Below are 21,506 nucleotides of genomic sequence, written 5' to 3'. Positions count from 1 at the left end.
GATTTGTGAGAATCTACTGAATCTACTGGTACCTTGTTTACCCTGTAACAATAAGAAGTATATTCAAAACCTGGATTCATTTTTTTAGTCACATAGCACTACTATTATTCTGAACACTACTGTATGTATGCTTCAAGTGTGTTTATAGATGGCTGTATCACATTTTCAGCCTGGATACCTAGCTAAGGGAGCTAGCTACCTAAACACATTCCTCACTCATATAGAAAATCAAGCACCATTAAAAAGAAGGGCAGAATTATAGGGGGCACGCTTTACAGCACTGCATCACATTTAATCTGCTGGAGGGGCGAGTATCCTTAGACTAGCGCCTGATTGGATGCTTCTTTATATTTTCCCAGCTGTAGAAATACCTTATTTAGCACTGCATCCCATTTTCTCTACTAGAAAAGGCACGGCCATGCAAGGGCTGCACAGAGGGCATCATAGCATCACTTTTCAATAGGAAGGGTACCCACAGGGAACATCAAGCTTAGACCACTGGAAGGGCACTTTATAGGATGGTACATTGTTTTCCCCCTAGAAGGGCAATCATCGAGATACTTTAGATATTCTCTTGCTGCAGAGGACATATCATCATAATTTACTGTATGAAGAGACACCATAGGGACACTCAATTCTTTCTTTTCCATGTGAAAGACAGCCAATAGGACAGTTACTCATCTTTTCTCGCCTCTCGAGGACACTTCAGCAGCTCTTTTTCAGCTGTGGGGCCCTGTGGGGGAAGGGGGAGCAACCCTTCAATGGAATATTGATTTCATCTGATGTCCCACTGCCCCATCCCACTGCCCCAATTGTTATGTCTTAGCAAAATGCTAGCGATTCCCCCTTCTGAAAGCCCCCCCATCTCCTCACATTTGGTGTATAAATCAGAAATGATCAGTTTTGCAGCTGACTAGACTGTGTGCACATTGTAATCAGTCAGCCAGTTCAGCATGTGGTAGCAGAATGCAATTTCTTTCAAGATAAATTAAGTGAACTACTGAGAGTTTAATGTCACAGTAAAGAATCTCCTTGGAGAAGAACTGGGCCAAACATACAGGCAACTATTGACTATGTAGACATGGGTTTGAATCCTGCTGATCCTGTCCTACTGTGTCCTTGGAAAAGACACTTAATTTACCTTGACTCAGCCCACCCAGCTGTAAATGGGTACCAGCCTTGGTTGGGGAAGTAGTCTGCATCAGACTGGCGATCCATCCATGAGTCGTAGACTCTCACCTGCACATTATGGACTCCAGAGATAAACATGGCACCAACAGGCCTCAGGTCCTATATCGGACTTACAAGTATAACAGACAGAATTTGTTTTGGTTTGTTTACTGCCAGTCTTCTGTTTCACACTCCATTCCTGTAGATGGCCGTAATACATCTACAAGAGGGCTTACTAACCTCCATTGAGCCCAGACGTAGATGCCACGCCATGCACAAATGTTTGTGATGTGTTGATCTTGTGATACAGGGAAAATACCACACATGTGGGTGATTCTTTAACTACGGGCACTATTGGCCTTGTAAATGTAATTTCCACCACACCATTGCCTTACAATATAAAGCGCCTTGGGGCAACTGTTTGTTGTGATTTGGCGCTATATACATGTGCTCTGATGTCACTGTTTATCTCCATAGAAACTACCCAAACAATCTTTCATACAAACTGTTTAAAGGGACATTACAGTGTTGTGGCGGAAATTACAGCAATAGTGTGGGACAACTACATTTTGTTTAAAAAAAATCACAACAGTTGTATGACATTGAATACTCCAATTATGTTTTGATTATTTTACTGATATTTTATTCAGAGATATTTTAAAACATTAGAAAAACTTTTTTTTACCATTCATTTTTATCATTGAAGATCAAAAGTCTGGGTGTGGGACAAGCACAAAACGGCAATATTTGCATATAATGATGCTGAAAAAAGGTGAAAAAGTCATCATAGACTACTAGAACAAATTTCTTAAAACACTTTCATTGTAAAGATAACTATAAAAGTGTGAAATTTCCCCTTTTTTCTGTTTTTCATACAATATGATCAAAGGACATAATAAGTGCCCGTAGTCTAAGAATCACCCATGTATAGATATTGCCATATGATATTGGCAACATAGAATCTGCATCTGATGTTGAATCAATCATGCCACAGAGGAATTCACTCATCAGGAGGACTTCATTTTGTTGCCCAATTTATTCAAAGCATTAAAGTAAAACTAGACAAAGACCCTGCATGCAGCAGAATAAGAAAACCACTCAGAGTTGTAGACGTTGAGCCATCTCCGTGCTCACGTTCAGTACCCTCACTGATTCCATTTTATCAATTTTTGATGAACTGACCTTACTGAACACTTTAGATGCTCTAATAGCTGTGTTGCAGTCATAAATTAATCATCCTTGCTTCCATTGTTTACCAGCCGGCAATTTCAGGTGAAATCTTGTTAGCGTGATGTTGCTTTGGACCGCAAATACTATGGGCAAAAAGCTGTCAGTCACTCTTGAATTCCACTTAGTGATGGCTTAAGGCCCAGAGCTGCGTGTTGAAGACTAAGGTGGTGTCATCCTTCTGGCCAGAAACAGAGCTAGTTACTGCACAGACAGCCAGAGACGGACATCAGCTTGATGGCTCACTGTGTGTCGCAGCCATTAAATTGGTTTCCTGCAGGAAAAGATCAGCTTCATTTTATATTGTTAGTTCCTATGCTGTGTTACTGGTAGAGTTCAAAAGTTAAAATACATACAGATGAATGGAGTTTTTTAAAAAAATCCCTGTCGAGGAAAGACTCCCCACACTTGTCAAATTGATTCGACTGCCAACTCGGCATGTCTCTGATCCTCTTTAGTGTCTGCAACATATCGGACTGAGAATTGATTAAAAAAGTCCCGCTGTGCAGTCGGCACCGCAGGACTGCGAACAGGAAGCCCTTAACACCCATAAACAAAGCTACATTGATCCGACAAGCCGCTTTCTTTCCTCTTTTGGGTGGTGTAGCTGATGGTCTCTTGCTCCTTCTTGTTTTTGTTTCCTCTCTCTCTCACCTCAGCTTGTCCTTGAGCACTCAGGCAGCAATTTCTAAAACCATCGGTTATTTTCTACTCCCCTTTAAAAATGAATAGAGCGCAGAAAGTGGCTAAGAGCACCAAAATGACAGATTAAAAGAAGAGACAGCAGCCAGATGTTGGTCAGCGCTGCTTTTTATCCAGGCCTTCTGTCACAGAGTCGGCCCACCTGGGCACACAGATGGGGATTTGTTATTGCTAATTCGCCTAACCTACAACGGTCACGAGCTCAATTAGCCCGGTCCCGAGAGATGTGCAGCCAGCAGTGAGGGCCCGCTGAGCAGCGATTTGTCAGCGACATGAGTTCAAGCCTTTAGAAACAACTCATTGCGGCACTGCAGAAATGATTCAAAGCATTTTATTTGGATGCCCTGGGGCTTGAACCTGAAACAAACGCACCATAATACCCATAATTAACATTTGACCCTTTAAAACTACACAGCCTCTCAAATTTCACAAAACCGACAAAATTTAGTTTCTCCAGAAATATTTTTGAAATGTGTTACAAAATTACAGCTCATTTTAATGAAGAGAACATGTTTATCTGGGGGGGGGGATTTCATGATGAATATGGTCTTTTCTTTCTAATGGAGTCATGCAGATTAACTGCAGGAGGAATGTTTTTTAAGGTTTGCTTGACGTGCATTCCCGGGCATGTACGCTAACATCCGTAAGATGTCTTGTAAATCACTTCAAAGGTGTTATCTGGTTTCAAATACAGTGTTTTTAGATTTAGAATTGTTTAGTTCTCACTACGTTTTACAAAATATTTGAGAAACTTATTATACTTTTTGTTTTTTGAACTAGCAGCCAGCTGATGTCACACTGCCTTTCTTTACTCTCATTGGCAGTCACTGTGTGCTTCCCAGCATGCTCTTACAGATCAAAGGAAGCCCTCATGTGATCTATAACATCACCATCCAATGTAGGTCATGGCATCTGATCACTTGAATTTCCCCCGAGGTCGAAATTCTAAATAGTTTCCATACAGCATGAATTTTCATCATATTTGCAACACCATATTATGAATGCCTCATTTAAATGCTACAGAAATCTAAATCTTTTTTTAACAGCCAGGTTGAGTTTTTAGGTAGTTAGTAGATAGCTACAAGAACATTCTGAACATTCTCCCTTCACTAGTTATCATTTGTAGTCCAGAAGCTAGATATGGGCTACTTGTACCCGACCCCCGATATACACACACACACACACAAAACTTTACTATATCTTGCTGAACCCTTGACATGTCTGGAAATGAAATGGAGAGGTTACAGTGAATAAAGGGGGGGGGGGGACAGCCAAAAGGCAAACAATAATGAAAGCTTTGTTCAAACGGGAAGGATCCTCTAGTCCTAGGATCCATGGGTCCTAACCACTTTATACTGTATTATTTGATTGTGTACATTACAACCCACACTAATTTTAAAGTTCACAAATAAATGTAATACTTTCAAATAGCTAACAAACCAGATCCAGTTTTGTTCAGTTTACAAACGTAAAACATGATTGTGTTGACATACACTATTAATCAGTTTTAATTGTCCTGTTATCTGTTTTTTTATTTAACCTTTATTTAACCAGGTTAGTCCCATTGAGATAAACATCTCTTTTACAAGGGAGACCTGGACAGATATAAAGTTTCCAATTCGTCTAACCTGGATGTCTTTGGATGTGGGAGGAAGCCGGAAGAAACTCACACAAACACGCAAACTCCACACAGAAAGGCCACAGGTGAGAATCGATCCCATGACCTTCTGGCTGTGAGACAGCAGTATTAACCACAAATCCACTGTGCTGCCTATAAATCTCTATAAATCTCTTGAATTGAAAATCAGGCATGTTCATTACTGTATGATGGTAACTAAAATTATTTTATCTATTTTTCCACTTGCATGGCGTTCTTTGCCCCCTTTATCCCTGTGCCTGAAAACAACATCAAAAAAAAAAAAAAAGTCCACTACCTCAGTGGGCGATGAGGTCCGTTTTTATATCAAAATAATTTTTTTAACACCAGTCGGCAGGTTTGCCAGACATAAAAATAAACCCCTCTTACCTCCATTACTGCAAATGACACAAGAACTGATGAACGAGTCACACTAGATGTTACTTTAAAACGATAAAGTGTGAGTGAGCGCCAGCTGACAGAAACGCTGTTTATTACTTCAAGCTCGTAAAACCAATTGTGTGTTCTTACGGTGCTCATAATGTATCTTCTGTTCCTTATCAAAGCCAAATGTGAAAGGAGCCTTTTTTTTTTTCCTTTTTTTTTCTTTTTTGCACAGTTTGACAAACAGAAAGCAAATGCTTCAGCGACGCGGAGAAAGACATCGTGGAGAAAAAAGGAAGTGCTCTCATCTTTAACGGAAATATTACGGCATGCTCTTTAATAATTCTGTGTCATTCTGCTGGAAGCACAGAGAATTTGCACAAGATATCAGGAGTCGTCTAAGTTATAAATCGGATTTTACATTGAATTCTGTCATTACGGAGGTTGATGCATTTCCAAATTGAAATGTGAAACCCAAAGTTGGAAATAGGTTTGTCTTCTTGTCATATTTATCATGTTTGTTATATTCTTCAAATTTGTGACACAGTAATTAGTGACATGAACACTTGATAACGATATTCACCAAAGCGTGTTTGGATGTGCGGCAAATCCAAATCTGAAGCTTACAGCATCAACTGTTCTTGAAAAAAATGACACTTCAGTGTCTCTTGGCTAAATGATGAATTCCCGTCTGACATTACACTGTTATATACTGAGTCCTTCAAAAGACTGAGTCATCCTGGGAGTCTCTGCCAGAGACCGTTCAATTGTTCAAATGCACCTCGTGTCATCTTGGACAGTCAAGAACAATAACAACTGCAAACATAATTTCTATGTATTGTTCATGTTGTTTCTGGTAGATTTCCTATTTGAAACCCCAAATTCTATTAAAATAATAATAATAATAACTTCATAACTTCATAAAGACTTCATTGCGATACTGAGTTGGTCAACAGACAGACATGACTCTGGCCCCAGTGATTGATCTTTAGTAAATTTGTCCTCACCTGGGCCATTCCAGAACTCACCGCAATATGTGTGGCACTTTTTATGCAAATCTGAGTGGAGAAGATAAAATACATTTTGACCACTGTCCTCAATGACCTTGACCATTGCCAAAACAAACTCCACAGTTCTGGGGTTGATACACATATCAGATTTGGTTGAAATCCACTAAAGGAAAGAAAGATTTTCAAATTACATTATTATTTCCTGAAGTTTTACATGTTTCAGTCCTTTTCGTTTTTGCATTTAATTTTTTCTAATCATACATATTCATGAATATGGGGCAGTGTGGTGGCCAAGCGGTTAGTGTGCTTGGTTCCAGTGCAGAAGGTTCCAGGTTCAAGAGACCACCTCTGCCCATTCTGTGATGTTGAGTTGCATCAGCAAAGTCCTCCAGCTTAACAAAGTCTGTGCCAAATCAACATTCAGAAAAATATCTGATCGGCTGTCATGACCCCAAGTGGAAAAAGGGAGAAGCAGAAAAAACGTACTTTTATATATTCATATTCAAGTGTCCTGATAACTTTGACCTTTTCTTGTCCATCTGTGTTTATTTTGCATTTGGTGATGAACAGATTACCCATCCCTCAAACACTGTCAACCAAGAGTCAAGACTAAACCAGTATCAGCTGGTGTGCACATTCGTTTTGAATTATTTTTAACAATGTCAAACAACTCAGAAAAATAACATGCATGTGAAATTACAGCATGCTATTAGCAACAAAATGAAATATGCTTCATCTGGAAGAAATTCAAGTTATGATTCTTTGATCTTAGTAATTTCATTATAGGCTGTTCTACAGAGCACCATTCCGTCACGTTTTATCCCAAATAGAGAATCATTTGCACGTGTTGAAGTATCACAGTAAGTCCTTGATCCATCTTTATCAGCGCTGAACAAACTTGGTATACGTAATACTTACGGCCATCATCGGCACCAGATTTGAAATGAAGATCCAGTTTTTGAACTGTTCAAAAATTTCATCACGATTATCGAAATTGTGATATAGTACATGGTACATTCAGGGTATGCACAGTCTTAGCGGCTTCAGTCAAGTTCAAACTCTTTTAAACGCGGTCTTCATAGTGACTACGGCTTGATATTTGTTTGATCGTGCGCCATCAGGGTAAAAACTTGAAGCTGAGCAGCAGATTTTTATTATGTCTGGCTGATGGCGCAGCTCCTTTCTTTCGTTTTCAGGTGGGTTGTCAGAGCTGCACTGCATAAACCAGCCAGTTGCCAGGTCTACACTTTATAAGCCAGTTCAGTCGCAAGCTGGATTAAGCAGTCTCATCCTGTTTTTGCAACTTCTTGGACCGTGGGTGATCATAGTAGAATGGTGCCCTTTGGAACAGCCCAAAGGGCTTCAAACTGGTATTCTTCAAACTGGTCTCTCAATGCCCTTGACATAATTTTTTTCAACAAGGAAATCAGTGCTGGGGGACCCTGCATGCCCAGATGGAACCTATCCTGCGGGCTATGTTCTCAACGCCTGGGAGAAATGGTGCATCGCATGCTTGGCGCCACTTTCCATGGAAGACATCAAGGATTTATTTATTCTTATTTGCCTTTATGGTAGGTGCTGCCCTGACCTACCGGAAAATTGGCAAGATGGCTGCCACTCTACCACAACCTATCTGTCCGTCATGATTAGCGAGGTGGGCAAGGCAGTCCAATCTCAGACTGCATTAACTTTTGCAAGTTGGAAACCATCTTGGAGCAAAGACCAGTTCAATATTGTGTCTCTCTATTTAAACCAAAACATGGCAGCCTTATCAGTTACTGAAGATCAAAATGCCCCGCTTGTTGGGAAGGTGTCGTAGCACGGACCCACAACAGGGGGCGCAAATGAACGGACAATGAATAAACCAAAAGGTAACAATTTAATGTTGTGACACTACACAACGAAAAGATACAGAAAATATGCACAGTCAATTAGCACCAGGTGACGTGTGGCAGGCTCGAAGATAGGAGACCCCCCCCGACGAGAGAGAAGCCGTACTCCACACGGCTTCCACCACCAACGGCCTGAAGAACACCGGAGCCGCCAAGTCCCATATCCCCAGGTGGCCTCTGTCCCCGGCTGTCGACCCTGGTACTGCTGGCAGAGAGCAAAAAACAGGATGTGTGAGTGTGAGTCTGCACACTCAGTAATACACAGTCCAACACTGATGGGAGGGAGCACCGCCACCTCCAATCATACACTTAAGCAGCTCCTGTCAGTCACTTATCTGGAGGGAGTGGGAGGCGAAGACGTCGCGGTTCCCACAACACGCCGCTCCAACAAAACTCAGGAATGGTAGTCGATTTCTCGGTGAGGAGGTGGAGTTGCAGTCCGGCTTTTATGGTGGTGATGATGATGAACGAGTGACAGCTGGTGCAGGGGATGAATGACAGCTGTCACTTCTTCTAGGTCTGGTGCCCTCTCGTGCTTGGAGCCCGCACTCCAAGCAGGGCGCCCCCTGGTGGTGGTGGGCCAGCAGTACCTCCTCTTCAGCGGCCCACACAACACCGCTGTTTTGCCCTGAAGGATTCAACAGCCTTGGTGAAGATATTCATCTGCCCCTCCCTTACAGCCTTCTGTGGCTGTCGTCAAGGCCACTCACACATGGACAGAGACTGATATAAACTCAGTTGCACAGATGATGCATGCCTCCACCCAAAGCCCTCCATTGTGTTTCTGTCCCCACTCCCCCCGTCCAGGCCCCCGCTCACGCCACTCCCTTCCTGCTCCGGAAGGCAGTGCGGCTTGAGTTGCAGCAGCTCCCTGTCCCCCCCCCCAAGCTTAGTTGCGCGGCCGCATGCCGCATGGACTGTTTCAAAGTTTAGCGTATATAAACAATCAAATGTATATGTGCGGTTGTTGTAATTCTGATCTGTGCCATTATTACATTCAACTCGTAATAATTGTGGATTAATTTCTGTATTTTTGTCTGAGGTAACTGGATGTGAAATGAATTGCCCTTTTAGGGATCAATAAAGTTGTCTGAATCTGAATTAAACAGGGGGAGGGACAGTGTTTGTGCCACCCCCTACAACATGCTGCCCTGACCATATCTCTTACATCAATATTGGCCTATGTACCCAGGTCATGCACGGCCCCACCCACACTCCACCTCTATATGGGCTACACACACACGCACACAGACAGAGGCACACATACACATTAGTCACATTATATATCAGATCCACCACAAAGTATGTGACTTAAAAGGGAATTAGTATCTTAAATCAATCAATCAATCAATCAATTTTATTTATATAGCGCCAAATCACAACAAACAGTTGCCCCAAGGCGCTTTATATTGTAAGGCAAGGCCATACAATAATTACGTAAAAACCCCAACGGTCAAAACGACCCCCTGTGAGCAAGCACTTGGCAACAGTGGGAAGGAAAAACTCCCTTTTAACAGGAAGAAACCTCCAGCAGAACCAGGCTCAGGGAGGGGCAGTCTTCTGCTGGGACTGGTTGGGGCTGAGGGAGAGAACCAGGAAAAAGACATGCTGTGGAGGGGAGCAGAGATCAATCACTAATGATTAAATGCAGAGTGGAGCATACAGAGCAAAAAGAGAAAGAAACACTCAGTGCATCATGGGAACCCCCCAGCAGTCTAAGTCTATAGCAGCATAACTAAGGGATGGTTCAGGGTCACCTGATCCAGCCCTAACTATAAGCTTTAGCAAAAAGGAAAGTTTTAGTCTAATCTTAAAAGTAGAGAGGGTGTCTGTCTCCCTGATCCGAATTGGGAGCTGGTTTCCACAGGAGAGGAGCCTGAAAGCTGAAGGCTCTGCCTCCATTCTACTCTTACAAACCCTAGGAACTACAAGTAAGCCTGCAGTCTGAGAGCGAAGCGCTCTATTGGGGTGATATGGTACTATGAGGTCCCTAAGATAAGATGGGACCTGATATTCAAAACCTTCTAAGTAAGAAGAAGAATTTTAAATTCTATTCTAGAATTAACAGGAAGCCAATGAAGAGAGGCCAATATGGGTGAGATATGCTCTCTCCTTCTAGTCCCCGTTAGTACTCTAGCTGCAGCATTTTGAATTAACTGAAGGCTTTTCAGGGAACTTTTAGGACAACCTGATAATAATGAATTACAATAGTCCAGCCTAGAGGAAATAATGCATGAATTAGTTTTTTCAGCATCACTCTGAGACAAGACCTTTCTAATTTTAGAGATATTGCGTAAATGCAAAAAAGCAGTCCTACATATTTGTTTAATATGCGTATTGAATGACATATCCTGATCAAAAATGACTCCAAGATTTCTCACAGTATTACTAGAGGTCAGGGTAATGCCATCCAGAGTAAGGATCTGGTTAGACACCATGTTTCTAAGATTTGTGGGGCCAAGTACAATAACTTCAGTTTTATCTGAGTTTAAAAGCAGGAAATTAGAGGTCATCCATGTCTTTATGTCTGTAAGACAATCCTGCAGTTTAGCTAATTGGTGTGTGTCCTCTGGCTTCATGGATAGATATAGCTGGGTATCATCTGCGTAACAATGAAAATTTAAGCAATGCCGTCTAATAATACTGCCTAAGGGAAGCATGTATAAAGTGAATAAAATTGGTCCTAGCACAGAACCTTGTGGAACTCCATAATTAACCTTAGTCTGTGAAGAAGATTCCCCATTTACATGAACAAATTGTAATCTATTAGATAAATATGATTCAAACCACCGCAGCGCAGTGCCTTTAATACCTATGGCATGCTCTAATCTCTGTAATAAAATTTTATGGTCAACAATATCAAAAGCAGCACTGAGGTCTAACAGAACAAGCACAGAGATGAGTCCACTGTCTGAGGCCATAAGAAGATCATTTGTAAATGATCTTACATGGCAAAACACATTTGGAAGACTTGGGATATTTCTCTCCTGTCCAACACAAACACACACACACACACACACACACACGGTTTCAAAATGCCTTCATTTTAAGTGAATGGCCCCTTCACGCAAACATCACAATAGCTGTAAATTGCTGCTGTTTCCATGATTGTTCATAAAAAGCCTCGCCTCCTATGAAAGTGGCTCATCAGCTGTATTTACATATGAGATGTGAGCAGTCGGCTTTGGGTGTCACATCGTGATTTTTTTGAGCTTAACTATAAGCCACAAACAAAGAATGTGGCTTGGCAGAAGAATTTAATTGGATGTTTTGAACAAAACGGGGGGCTTCAAAAACGGCATAAAACCCGCTGCTTGAAGGATTACGCTGCATAACAGCATATACGTAGCGTAATCAGTTGATTAAAACAGGCAATTTTTGAGGTGCATGTTAAAATCTGATGCATGCCTGATAAAGAGATCTGTTAAATGATCTCGCATGGTCACTCACCCGTGGAATGTTGTGGAGATTTAGAATGTTTGTCTTTGACTTGATATTTTAATTCTTTCGGGGAACCCGCTGTGTAATTTGTGTTTCATTACACAAAAAAATTGAGTTCCTTCATGCTTTGTCTTCATCAAGGTGCCACAGACAGAAAAATAACAAGACTCATCAGGCTTTGTGCATTTATTTCTCCCATTTGACTTGACAGAAGATTCACTTTCAATATTGTGGCAATTAAGCAGTGAAAACTCCACACCCTCCGTTAGTCTGCTAATGAATGCCTGCACTTCCTCTACTTCGACAAACATCCACTAGAAATGGATTTTAATGAACAAGCAAGCATGTAAACAAGGCAAGAGTGAAACGCAAGAAGAACTTTTGGAAGGTTATCTTTGTGTTATTTTTACCCAGTGAAGCAGTGATAACAGGGTATTGCTTTCAAAGGTGTGGGGTCGGCCAATGTAACTCAAAAACAGCAAACTTGGTTGGAAGATTAATTTGACAGATAGAAGTGATTACTTTGTGGAGTAGTTTGGTCAAAGGTCAATGAAAAAATGGTCTGTATATCTCAAAAACCAAGAAACCTAGATGGGACAAACTTGGTAGAAATATAGGGCAGCGCAGTCTCATTTGAACCCCTGCATGATATCACAGGATTTGACCACTTCTGGGGAAAGCCTCTCATTATGCAACACAAACACAGCATCACTTCACACAGATAAATGGTGTACTCTTTTGTTTTCGGCCGCAATCACCGTAGTAGTCGCGAAAAGTGCAGTTTTTTTCGGTTCCCACTGGAGAAGGGAAGACGAGGCATATGGGAGAGGTCGTGTCGGTAAAGCCCTTTTCACACCGGGCCCGCTTCAGGTTGCTTCATCCGGCGTCATGACGACGCCACATGGAAGCAAACTAGTGCCAAGACGATGCAGCTCAACACCACAACAGTGCGAGGGACACAAAGGACAAAGCAAATTGGATGCCAAAAATTAAACATGTTTAATTTTTTTTGCATTCTGTGCTCGACACAGAAAGGAAGTGGTTTCAACACAAGTCAGGGCAAAGTGACGGTACTCAACGTGACTGGAAGCCACACCGTCACAATACAGTGTTACCTGATGCCAATTTATGATTCCTGCTGTGTTCCATTGTTCCTGAAGTATAAATCACGCAGGATTGTTTTTATACCACATACACAATGCAGTAAAAACTACACTCTCAGAGAGCACAGAAAAAATGCTCAGCCTGGCTGCCCTGCTGTCTGGACATCTCCAGTAGACTCACGGACGACTCGTTCGGCTTGCACATGTGAACAATTAAAAGAAAAAAATGGCTGGCTGCAGGCAGTTCCTCGCTCTACCCTCAAACTCTCTCATCGTTATGTTAAATAAAGGACAAAAAAGGACATAAGTCCTGCTCACAGACTGATTGCCAGAGACAGGACATGTCCACATCAAGTATAACTCCAGACATCTCCACATTTACTCACGGATGGTGCGCTCACGTGCGCGCATGCACACAGCTTGCGGTCAAAGGAAGAAAGATAAACTATAACAGAAATCACAACGCAGACCTGCAGCCCTGCACAAGAACAAATATAAACTAGAAGAGAAATCAGAGTGCACAGTCTGGCTGCAGTCAGATTGTCTGCAGCTTCTCCTCTGCATTCTCACTTCCTCTCTGCCCCGCTGCTGTGTGCACCTGACTCAGACATTCCTGCATCGTCACAACGCAGCGCGAAGCAACTCGAAGCAGGTCCGGTGTGAAAGGGGCTTAAGTGTTAGCCTACAACTCCTTGACAGAGTAGCTGCGCTCTCTCTCGCCTGCACAACCACCTCAATGTGTTTGAGCTCCAGGTCATGAACAAACAAACCGCAACACATCATTTGTTCTTCCATTGACATCACGGTGTGTAGAGCATGCAGGTTATTCATCAGCCCTCTGATGTCTGTGATTTCAACTGACTTCTTTTTTCTTTTATCAGGGTGTTCATTCAAGCCAAGCTGCTGCAAAGCCCAGAAGTCTCTGGAGTTCATCCCAATAAACTTGCACACCCAGAGGATGAGGGTGACGTGCCCGAGAAAAACAGGTATTACATTATTGTAGACTTATTCTTAGACCTACCTAAGAATTACTACTTGGTTTAAAAAAAAAAAAAGGAAAATGGAAATATCTGCCTGACCTGAATCGGGAGCTTGCTGTAAAGCTGGAATCTATCTTGCACACAGAAAAGGCAGGTTTCAGTATGCGGTTGTGGTCGTCACCGAGCTCCATCTCTCTGCGTTGCATTTCTCCATCCTGTGAGAAATGGTTCGAGGTCATCACCCAGGTCAAAAGGTGTGAATTCACTTGGCCCAAGAAGGACTGATAAAAAAAGGTTAAGCCCTTTGCGTTTCTCTCACCCCCCTCCCCCAAGACAAAAAGGAGAGGCTGTCTGTCCGTACCATTGCTGGCTGGCTGGCAGAGCCTGTTATGGCCTGGAACTGTCTCACTATATTAAGGCGTCTAACTGCTGCTTCTTTATCTGAGAGTGGGTTCTATTTCAAGTATGCAGTAGATGATTGATGGGAGGTTTAAGGCAGACATACACTGTGTTCATTCCACAGAAGCTTAGAGATGAAACGGGGAAAACAGCTCCACTGTCTTACTCGGTAAAGGCACAAATGGAGGGGAAACGTCCAGATAAAAATCTAACTGAAACCAATTTGTGCAATGATGGATTCTTTCTGATTAATGTCCTCTTTTAGTTTGTCTTGATTTAAAGCTACAGTGTGTAGGGTTTAGTGTCATTTAGAGGTGAGGCTGCAGATTGCACAATGCCATCACTAAGCTTTGTTTTGATGGGGACAGGGATTCATATCACTGTGCCTTCTCTTTTGATGAACAATATGCATGATCCTCCGCACGAATTGTTACCCTGCACGAGCAGCCAGCAGACTGTGTAGGGGAGCAACCACTGGCAGCGATTCATAACGCCATGTGTGTAATTCTGGCTTCATACTTGAAGGTGCAGAATCCTGCAACATGCACACTGCAATTGATTCACTGTATATTCAAAATACATGGACGTCTACCAAAACCTGAAATACCCATAGATCAAGTGACGTTTGGAAACATGCACAAATGCAGAGTGTCTCCACATCCACCATGTCATGGAAGTGCCTTGGTTTCTGGACAGTAATCACCCAGATGGACAGCCAGTCCATTTCCACCTCTCAAAAGCTTTGCTGAGCACCTGTGCCATTGATAATGTCCAGAGAAATGAACCACATGGCCCAAATGTCCATAAGTAGCCCTTTGCTTGTTTGACCCTTTGCCGTTCCAGTAGTACACAAACCACCTAGAAACAAAGCAACATATTCTCATTACATGGTTTCCAAAATATTGTACGAAAAGTTAAACATGATATTTTGTCCATATTCCCATGAGTATTCCCCAGATGTGCTTTTGCCAGATGTTCCGTGTGTCAACACACATCGGTGTTTCCCAGTCCCACCCTTCACCCTGAGCCCTGAGTGTACTGCACATTTTCCATGAATCCGTGACAAAATCCCAACGGACAGAATCCCAGTGAACAGAATCCCAACCCTTTATTACAAAAATGGACAAAATCCCAGTCTCATTCCAAAGTCCCATCTCACTTGTGCCCTAACCCAATATTAATGTAGTACACTAACCATAACCCTACATTAATGTAGTACACTAACCCTAACCTAACATTACTATAGTACACTGACCCTAACCCTAGGTTAGTACACTAACCCTAACCTAACATTAATGTAGTACACTAACCCTAACCCAACATTAATGTAGTACACTAACCCTAACCCAACATTAATGCAGTACACTAACCATAACCCAACATTAATGCAGTACATTAACCCTAAACCTACATTAATGTAGTACACTGACCCTAACCCTACATTACTACACTAACCCTAACCCTAGGTTAGTACACTAACCCTAACCCAACATTAATGTAGTACACTAACCCTATCCCAACATTAATGCAGTACACTAACCCTAACCTATCATTAATGTAGTATACTGACCCTAACCCTAGGTTAGTACACTAACCCTAACCCAATATTAATGTAGTACACTAACCATAACCCAATATTAATGTAGTACACTAACCATAACCCTACATTAATGTAGTACACTAACCCTAACCTAACATTATTATAGTACACTGACCCTAACCCTAATTAATGTAGTACCCTGACCCTACATTAATGTAGTACACTAACCCTAACCCTACAGTACACTAACCCTAACCCTACATTAATGTAGTACACTAACCCTATTATATTTTATATTTAGATTTATTCATGAGACTGGAATTTTGCCCACTAACCTAACATTAATGTAGTACACTAACCCTAACCCAATATTAATGTAGTACACTAACCCTAACCCAACATTAATGCAGTACACTAACCCTAACCCAACTTTAATGCAGTACACTAACCCTAAACCTACATTAATGTAGTACACTGACCCTAACCCTACATTACTACACTAACCCTAACCCAACATTAATGTAGTACACTGACCCTAACCCTAGGTTAGTACACTAACCCTAACCCAACATTAATGTAATACACTAACCCTATCCCAACATTAATGCAGTACACTAACCCTAAACCTACATTAGTACACTAACCCTAACCTATCATTAATGTAGTACACTGACCCTAACCCTAGGTTAGTACACTAACCCTAACCCAACATTAATGTAGTACACTGACCCTAACCCAACATTAATGTAGTACACTAACCCTAACCCAACATTAATGTAGTACCCTGACCCTAACCTAACATTAATGTAGTACACTAACCCTAACCCTAATTAATGTAGTACCCTGACCCTACATTAATGTAGTACACTAACCCTAACCCTACAGTACACTAACCCTAACCCTACATTAATGTAGTACACTAACCCTATTATATTTTATATTTAGATTTATTCATGAGACTGGAATTTTGCCCACTTTTGTAATAAGGAGTTGGGATTCTGTCCACTGGGATTATGTCTGTTGGGATTTTGTTGGTTGGGATTTTGTCCTGTCACCATTTTCCATTTGTCCCTGATCTACTCAGACCAGGTGTGCTCAGCCGATCAACACCTGAATCAACAATGAAAGACACCTGGTTTAGTTTATTATTTGTAGTTAGAGCGGCGGGAAATGGACAATGTGCAGTAGTTTTGGGTTCAGAGAGAACTGGGAAAAATAAAAGTCACTTTAAATGGCACATAGTTGCACATCATTTAAAGGCAGTGCTGTTGATTAACATTAAGTCACCTCAGTGCAACCTAAATGTAAAACATACCAACCACAATGTCTTCCTCCAATTTTCCATTTTTTTATGTTGCACATACAGCAGCACAAACTGAAGGAGACCCCCGCCCCCCACTTCAGCCCCTCTCTGATGTTGGTGCCTTTATTAACCACTTGGATTCTGTAGTATAGTGATAAAAACAGGATCCCTTCAAGCGTCTATCACACACTATAAATTGTAAGCGTGTAAAGAACAGAGTTTGCACTAATTTCAGTCTAGCATTTAAAGAAAAATTGTAATTACATTAAAAAATATCTTGTACGTCCCGGCTCTGGATCTCATTATTTGCTATCACACTAACACAGATTCATTATTAACGGGGAATGATATTGTTAAACATTATACAGCAGTAATTACTTAACAATAAAGCAAATATTTTCCTTTGCATTGAAAGTAGGCTTCTGAAGTCGTTTGGGCTTCTAATTAAGATGCCATCTGGATGCTTCCCTCCAGAGGTGTTCCAACTGGGAGGAGACCCCAGGGTAGGACACAAACCACACTTGCAGGATTTTATATCCCATCTGGCTTTGGAACACTTTGGGATTCCCCAGGATGAACTGGAAGATCTGGATGGTGAGAGAAGCATCTTCTCGACTACCTTAGTTTTTCCACTGTGATCCTTTACCAAATATGTAACTCACTTATCTTCAACGTCGTACTCCAATTAAGGGTTGGGGGGGGGGGGGGTCGGAGCCCATCTCTGCAGTCATAGGGCGTGGGGCAGGGTACACCCTGGACAGGATGCCACTCTGTCGCAGGCCCACATATAAGACAGACAAACACATTCACACCTGCACACACACCTATGGACAATTTTTGAAGATTCCAGTTCACCTAACCTGCCTGTCTTTGGATGTGGGATGAAGACGGAGCACCCAGAGGGAACCCACACATACACTACACATTGAAAGGACACAGTAGTCCAGTCTAATTATTCAATCTAAGACTCCAACCCACCACTAATTGGGAAAACAAAAATGTCTCATGTGGGACTTTCCTCTGATATACCCCAGGAATAACATATTAAAAATAGAGAACAATAGAAGGTGTGGAAGGGCCCAAAACATGCTAATTTATTTTAATTTGGTATGAACATCAAAGGAATCAGTCAAAGAACTGGAAATCCTGCATCTGTCATCAAAAAGGAGGACTGAAATGCACTCTAAATTCATCTGTAGTGTTGTTAGAAATACTAGAAACTGAAATTGGGTGCCCTTTTGGATAATTAGCTAATTATGCTGCTCAATGATTCTGAATTCAGGAAACAAGCAGAAATCTTTGAATGGCCCAGATACTGAACATGATCGAATTATTGAAGCTGGGGAGAAGGCAACTGTGTTCTTGTACAATGGAGGAAAAAATGACAGCCGCTGTTGTGAAAGTGTAGTGACACGGACCCACAACAGGGGGCGTTAATGAACGGACAATGGATAAGCCAAAAAGTAACAATTTAATGTTGTGAATTGCACAACGGAATACAGACAATAACAATTGAGGAGTACAGTCAATCATACATAAGGTGACGTGTGGGCAGGCTCGAGGATAGAAGATGTCTGTCCAGAGAAGAGCCGGATCATACACACGGCTTCCACCGCCAGCGGATCTGAGCCGCCAAGTCCCGAGTCCCAGGTGGCCACCGTCTCCAGCTGTCAGACCTGGTACTGCTGGCAGAAACAGAAACAGTTAATGGTGAAGATGAAGACACACCCAGTAATCCTTCCTTGCTCAGTTCCTCCGGGAGGGAGAACCTCCACCTCCAGAAAACAGTTTCACCCGTGCAGCTCCTGTCAGTCTCTTCCCTGGATGGAGTGAGAGGCGAAGAACGTCGCACTCCCACTATCCGCCAATCCAGCTTCAGACTAAGTCCACAGGAACACGGCTGCACACAGAACAATGTTTAGTTACAATAACAGTCACCGCAGAGAAGGTTACCTTGAGTGGTAGCTGATTTCTTGGCGGGGAGGTGGAGTGGCAGTCTGGCCTTTATTGTGATGGTGATGTGTGATGAGTGACAGCTGGTGCTGATGATGAGTGACAGCTGTCACTCCCGGTTGCTATGATGCCCTCTCGTACTTGAAGCCCGCACTTCAAGCAGGGCGCCATCTGGTGGTGGTGGGCCAGCAGTACCTCCTCTTCAGTGGCCCACACAACAGGACCCCCCCCCTCAACGGGCGCCTCCTGGCGCCCGACCAGGCTTGTCTGGGTGACGCCGGTAGAAGTTGGTCAGGAGGGCCGGGTCCAGGATGAAGTTCCTCTTCACCCAGGAGCGTTCTTCAGGTCCATACCCTTCCCAGTTCACCAAATACTGGAACCCCCGGCCCTTCCGACGGACGTCCAGGAGCCGGCGCATGGTCCAAGCTGGCTCCCCGTCAATGATCCGGGCAGGAGGCGGCGCCGGTCCGGGGGTACAGAGGGGTGAAACGTGATGAGGTTTGATGCGTGACACATGGAAAACCGGGTGGATCCGCAGCGAAGCTGGCAGCTTCAGCTTCACTGCGGCTGGACTGAGGACTTTGAGTATGGTGAAAGGTCCAATGTATCTGTCCTTCAACTTCTGGGATTCCACTTGCAGGGGAATGTCTTTTGTGGAAAGCCAAACCTCCTGCCCAGGCTGATACGTAGGGGCCGGGGCACGCCGGCAGTCTGCATGGTTCTTGGCCTTCATCCGAGCTTTGATCAGGGCAGAGCGGGCGGCACGCCACACCCGACGGCACCTCCTCAGATGGGCCTGGACCGAGGGCACCCCGAACTCTCCCTCCACTAGCGGGAACAATGGGGGCTGGTACCCCAAACACACCTCAAACGGGGAGAGGCTGGTAGCCGATGATACTTGGCTGTTGTGAGCGTACTTGATCCAGGCCAAATGGTTGCTCCAGGCCGTCGGGTGTGCGGAGGTTACACAGCGGAGGGCCTGCTCCAATTCCTGGTTCGCCCGCTCTGCCTGTCCATTCGTCTGAGGATGGTACCCGGACGAGAGACTCACGGTGGCCCCCAGTTCCCTGCAGAAACTCCTCCAGACCTGAGAGGAGAACTGAGGACCACGGTCTGAGACGATATCCGATGGAATCCCATGCAGACGCATGACATGGTGGACCAGGAGGTCTGCAGTCTCCTGGGCCGTCTGGAGCTTCGGGAGGGCCACGAAGTGGGCCGCCTTGGAGAACCGGTCCACTATTGTGAGGATGGTAGTCATGCCCTGGGACGGCGGAGGCCCGTGACAAAGTCCAGGCCGATGTGAAACCAGGGGCGATGAGGCACGGGCAGAGGCTGGAGGAGGCCTTGGGCCTTCTGGTGGTCGGCTTTGCCCCTGGCGCAGGTGGTGCAGGCCTGGACATACTCCCGGACGTCGGCTTCCATAGACGCCCACCAGAAGCGCTGCCGGAGCACTGCCATGGTCCTTCGCACCCCTGGATGACAGGAGAGCTTGGAACCGTGACAGAAGTCTAGGACCGCAGCCCTGGCCTCTGGTGGGACGTACAACTTGTCCTTCGGACCTGTCCCCGGGTCCGGGCTCTGTGTCAGGGCCTCCCGGACGGTCTTCTCCATGTCCCAGGTGAGGGTGGCCACGACAGTGGACTCGGGGATGATGGTTTCCATAGGGTCTGACAGCTCGGTCTTGATCTCCTCTTCGTGCACCCGGGACAGGTCGTCAGATCGTTGTTTCTTCGTCCCGGGGCGGTAGGTGATCCGAAAGTCAAAACGCCCGAAGAACAGTGACCAGCGGGCTTGCCTGGGGTTCAGACGCCTGGCGGTCCGAATGTACTCCAGGTTCCAATGGTCCGTGAAAACCGTAAATGGTACCGATGCTCCCTCCAACAGGTGTCTCCACTCTTCCAGAGCCTCTTTCACCGCTAGAAGTTCCCGATTGCTGACGTCATAGTTCCTTTCAGCCGGGGTCAACCTGCGGGAAAAGTAGGCACATGGATGGAGAACCTTGTCGGACTCCCCGCTCTGGGATAGCACAGCTCCTAGCCCTGAGTCAGAGGCGTCCACTTCAACTATAAACTGGCAATTGGGATCGGGCTGCACCAGAACTGGTGCAGTCGAGAACCGGTGTTTCAACTCCCTAAACGCAGATTCGCACCAATCTGACCAGGTGAAGGGGACTTTTGTGGAGGTCAGGGCTGTCAGGGGGCTAACTACCTGACTGTAGCCTTTAATGAACCTCCGGTAGAAATTTGCAAACCGAGGAACTGTTGCAGTTTCCTACGGTTTGTTGGTTGGGGCCAGTCTCTCACCGCCGCAACCTTGGCCGGATCAGGGGCGACGGAGTTGGAGGAGATTATGAACCCCAGGAAGGACAAAGAAGTGCGGTGGAACTCGCACTTCTCAACCCTTCACAAATAGCCGGTTCTCCAACAACCGCTGCAGGACCTGACGTACATGCTTGACATGGGTCTCAGGATCCGGAGAAAAGATGAGTATATCGTCTAGATATACAAAGACAAACCGATGCAGGAAGTCCCGCAAGACGTCATTAACCAATGCTTGGAACGTCACGGGCGCATTGGTGAGACCGAACGGAATGACCAGGTACTCAAAGTGACCTAACAGGGTGTTAAATGCCGTCTTCCACTCGTCTCCCTCCCGGATCCGAACCAGGTGATAAGCATTCCTGAGATCCAGTTTAGTGAAAATTTGGGCTTCATGCAAGGGCGTGAACACTGAATCCAACAGAGGTAACGGGTATCGGTTGCG

General features: G+C 44.1%; 1 protein-coding gene across 1 annotated transcript in view; it reads left to right on the top strand.

The window, feature by feature from the left end:
- The window catches only part of inpp4b (inositol polyphosphate-4-phosphatase type II B), a 468,720-nt gene that overhangs the window by 321,014 nt on the left and 126,200 nt on the right, over positions 1-21,506 (top strand). Inside the window, exon 10 of the mRNA XM_034187536.1 lies at positions 13,447-13,551. Coding sequence (XP_034043427.1) covers positions 13,447-13,551 — 105 coding nt within the window. The remainder of the gene's footprint in view (positions 1-13,446; positions 13,552-21,506) is intronic.

This window comes from Thalassophryne amazonica, chromosome 15 (genome assembly GCF_902500255.1).
Source record: "Thalassophryne amazonica chromosome 15, fThaAma1.1, whole genome shotgun sequence".
NCBI classification, from domain to species: Eukaryota; Metazoa; Chordata; class Actinopteri; order Batrachoidiformes; family Batrachoididae; genus Thalassophryne; species Thalassophryne amazonica.
Note: the sequence above shows the minus strand (reverse complement) of the source record. Positions and strands in the feature narration are given on the sequence as shown.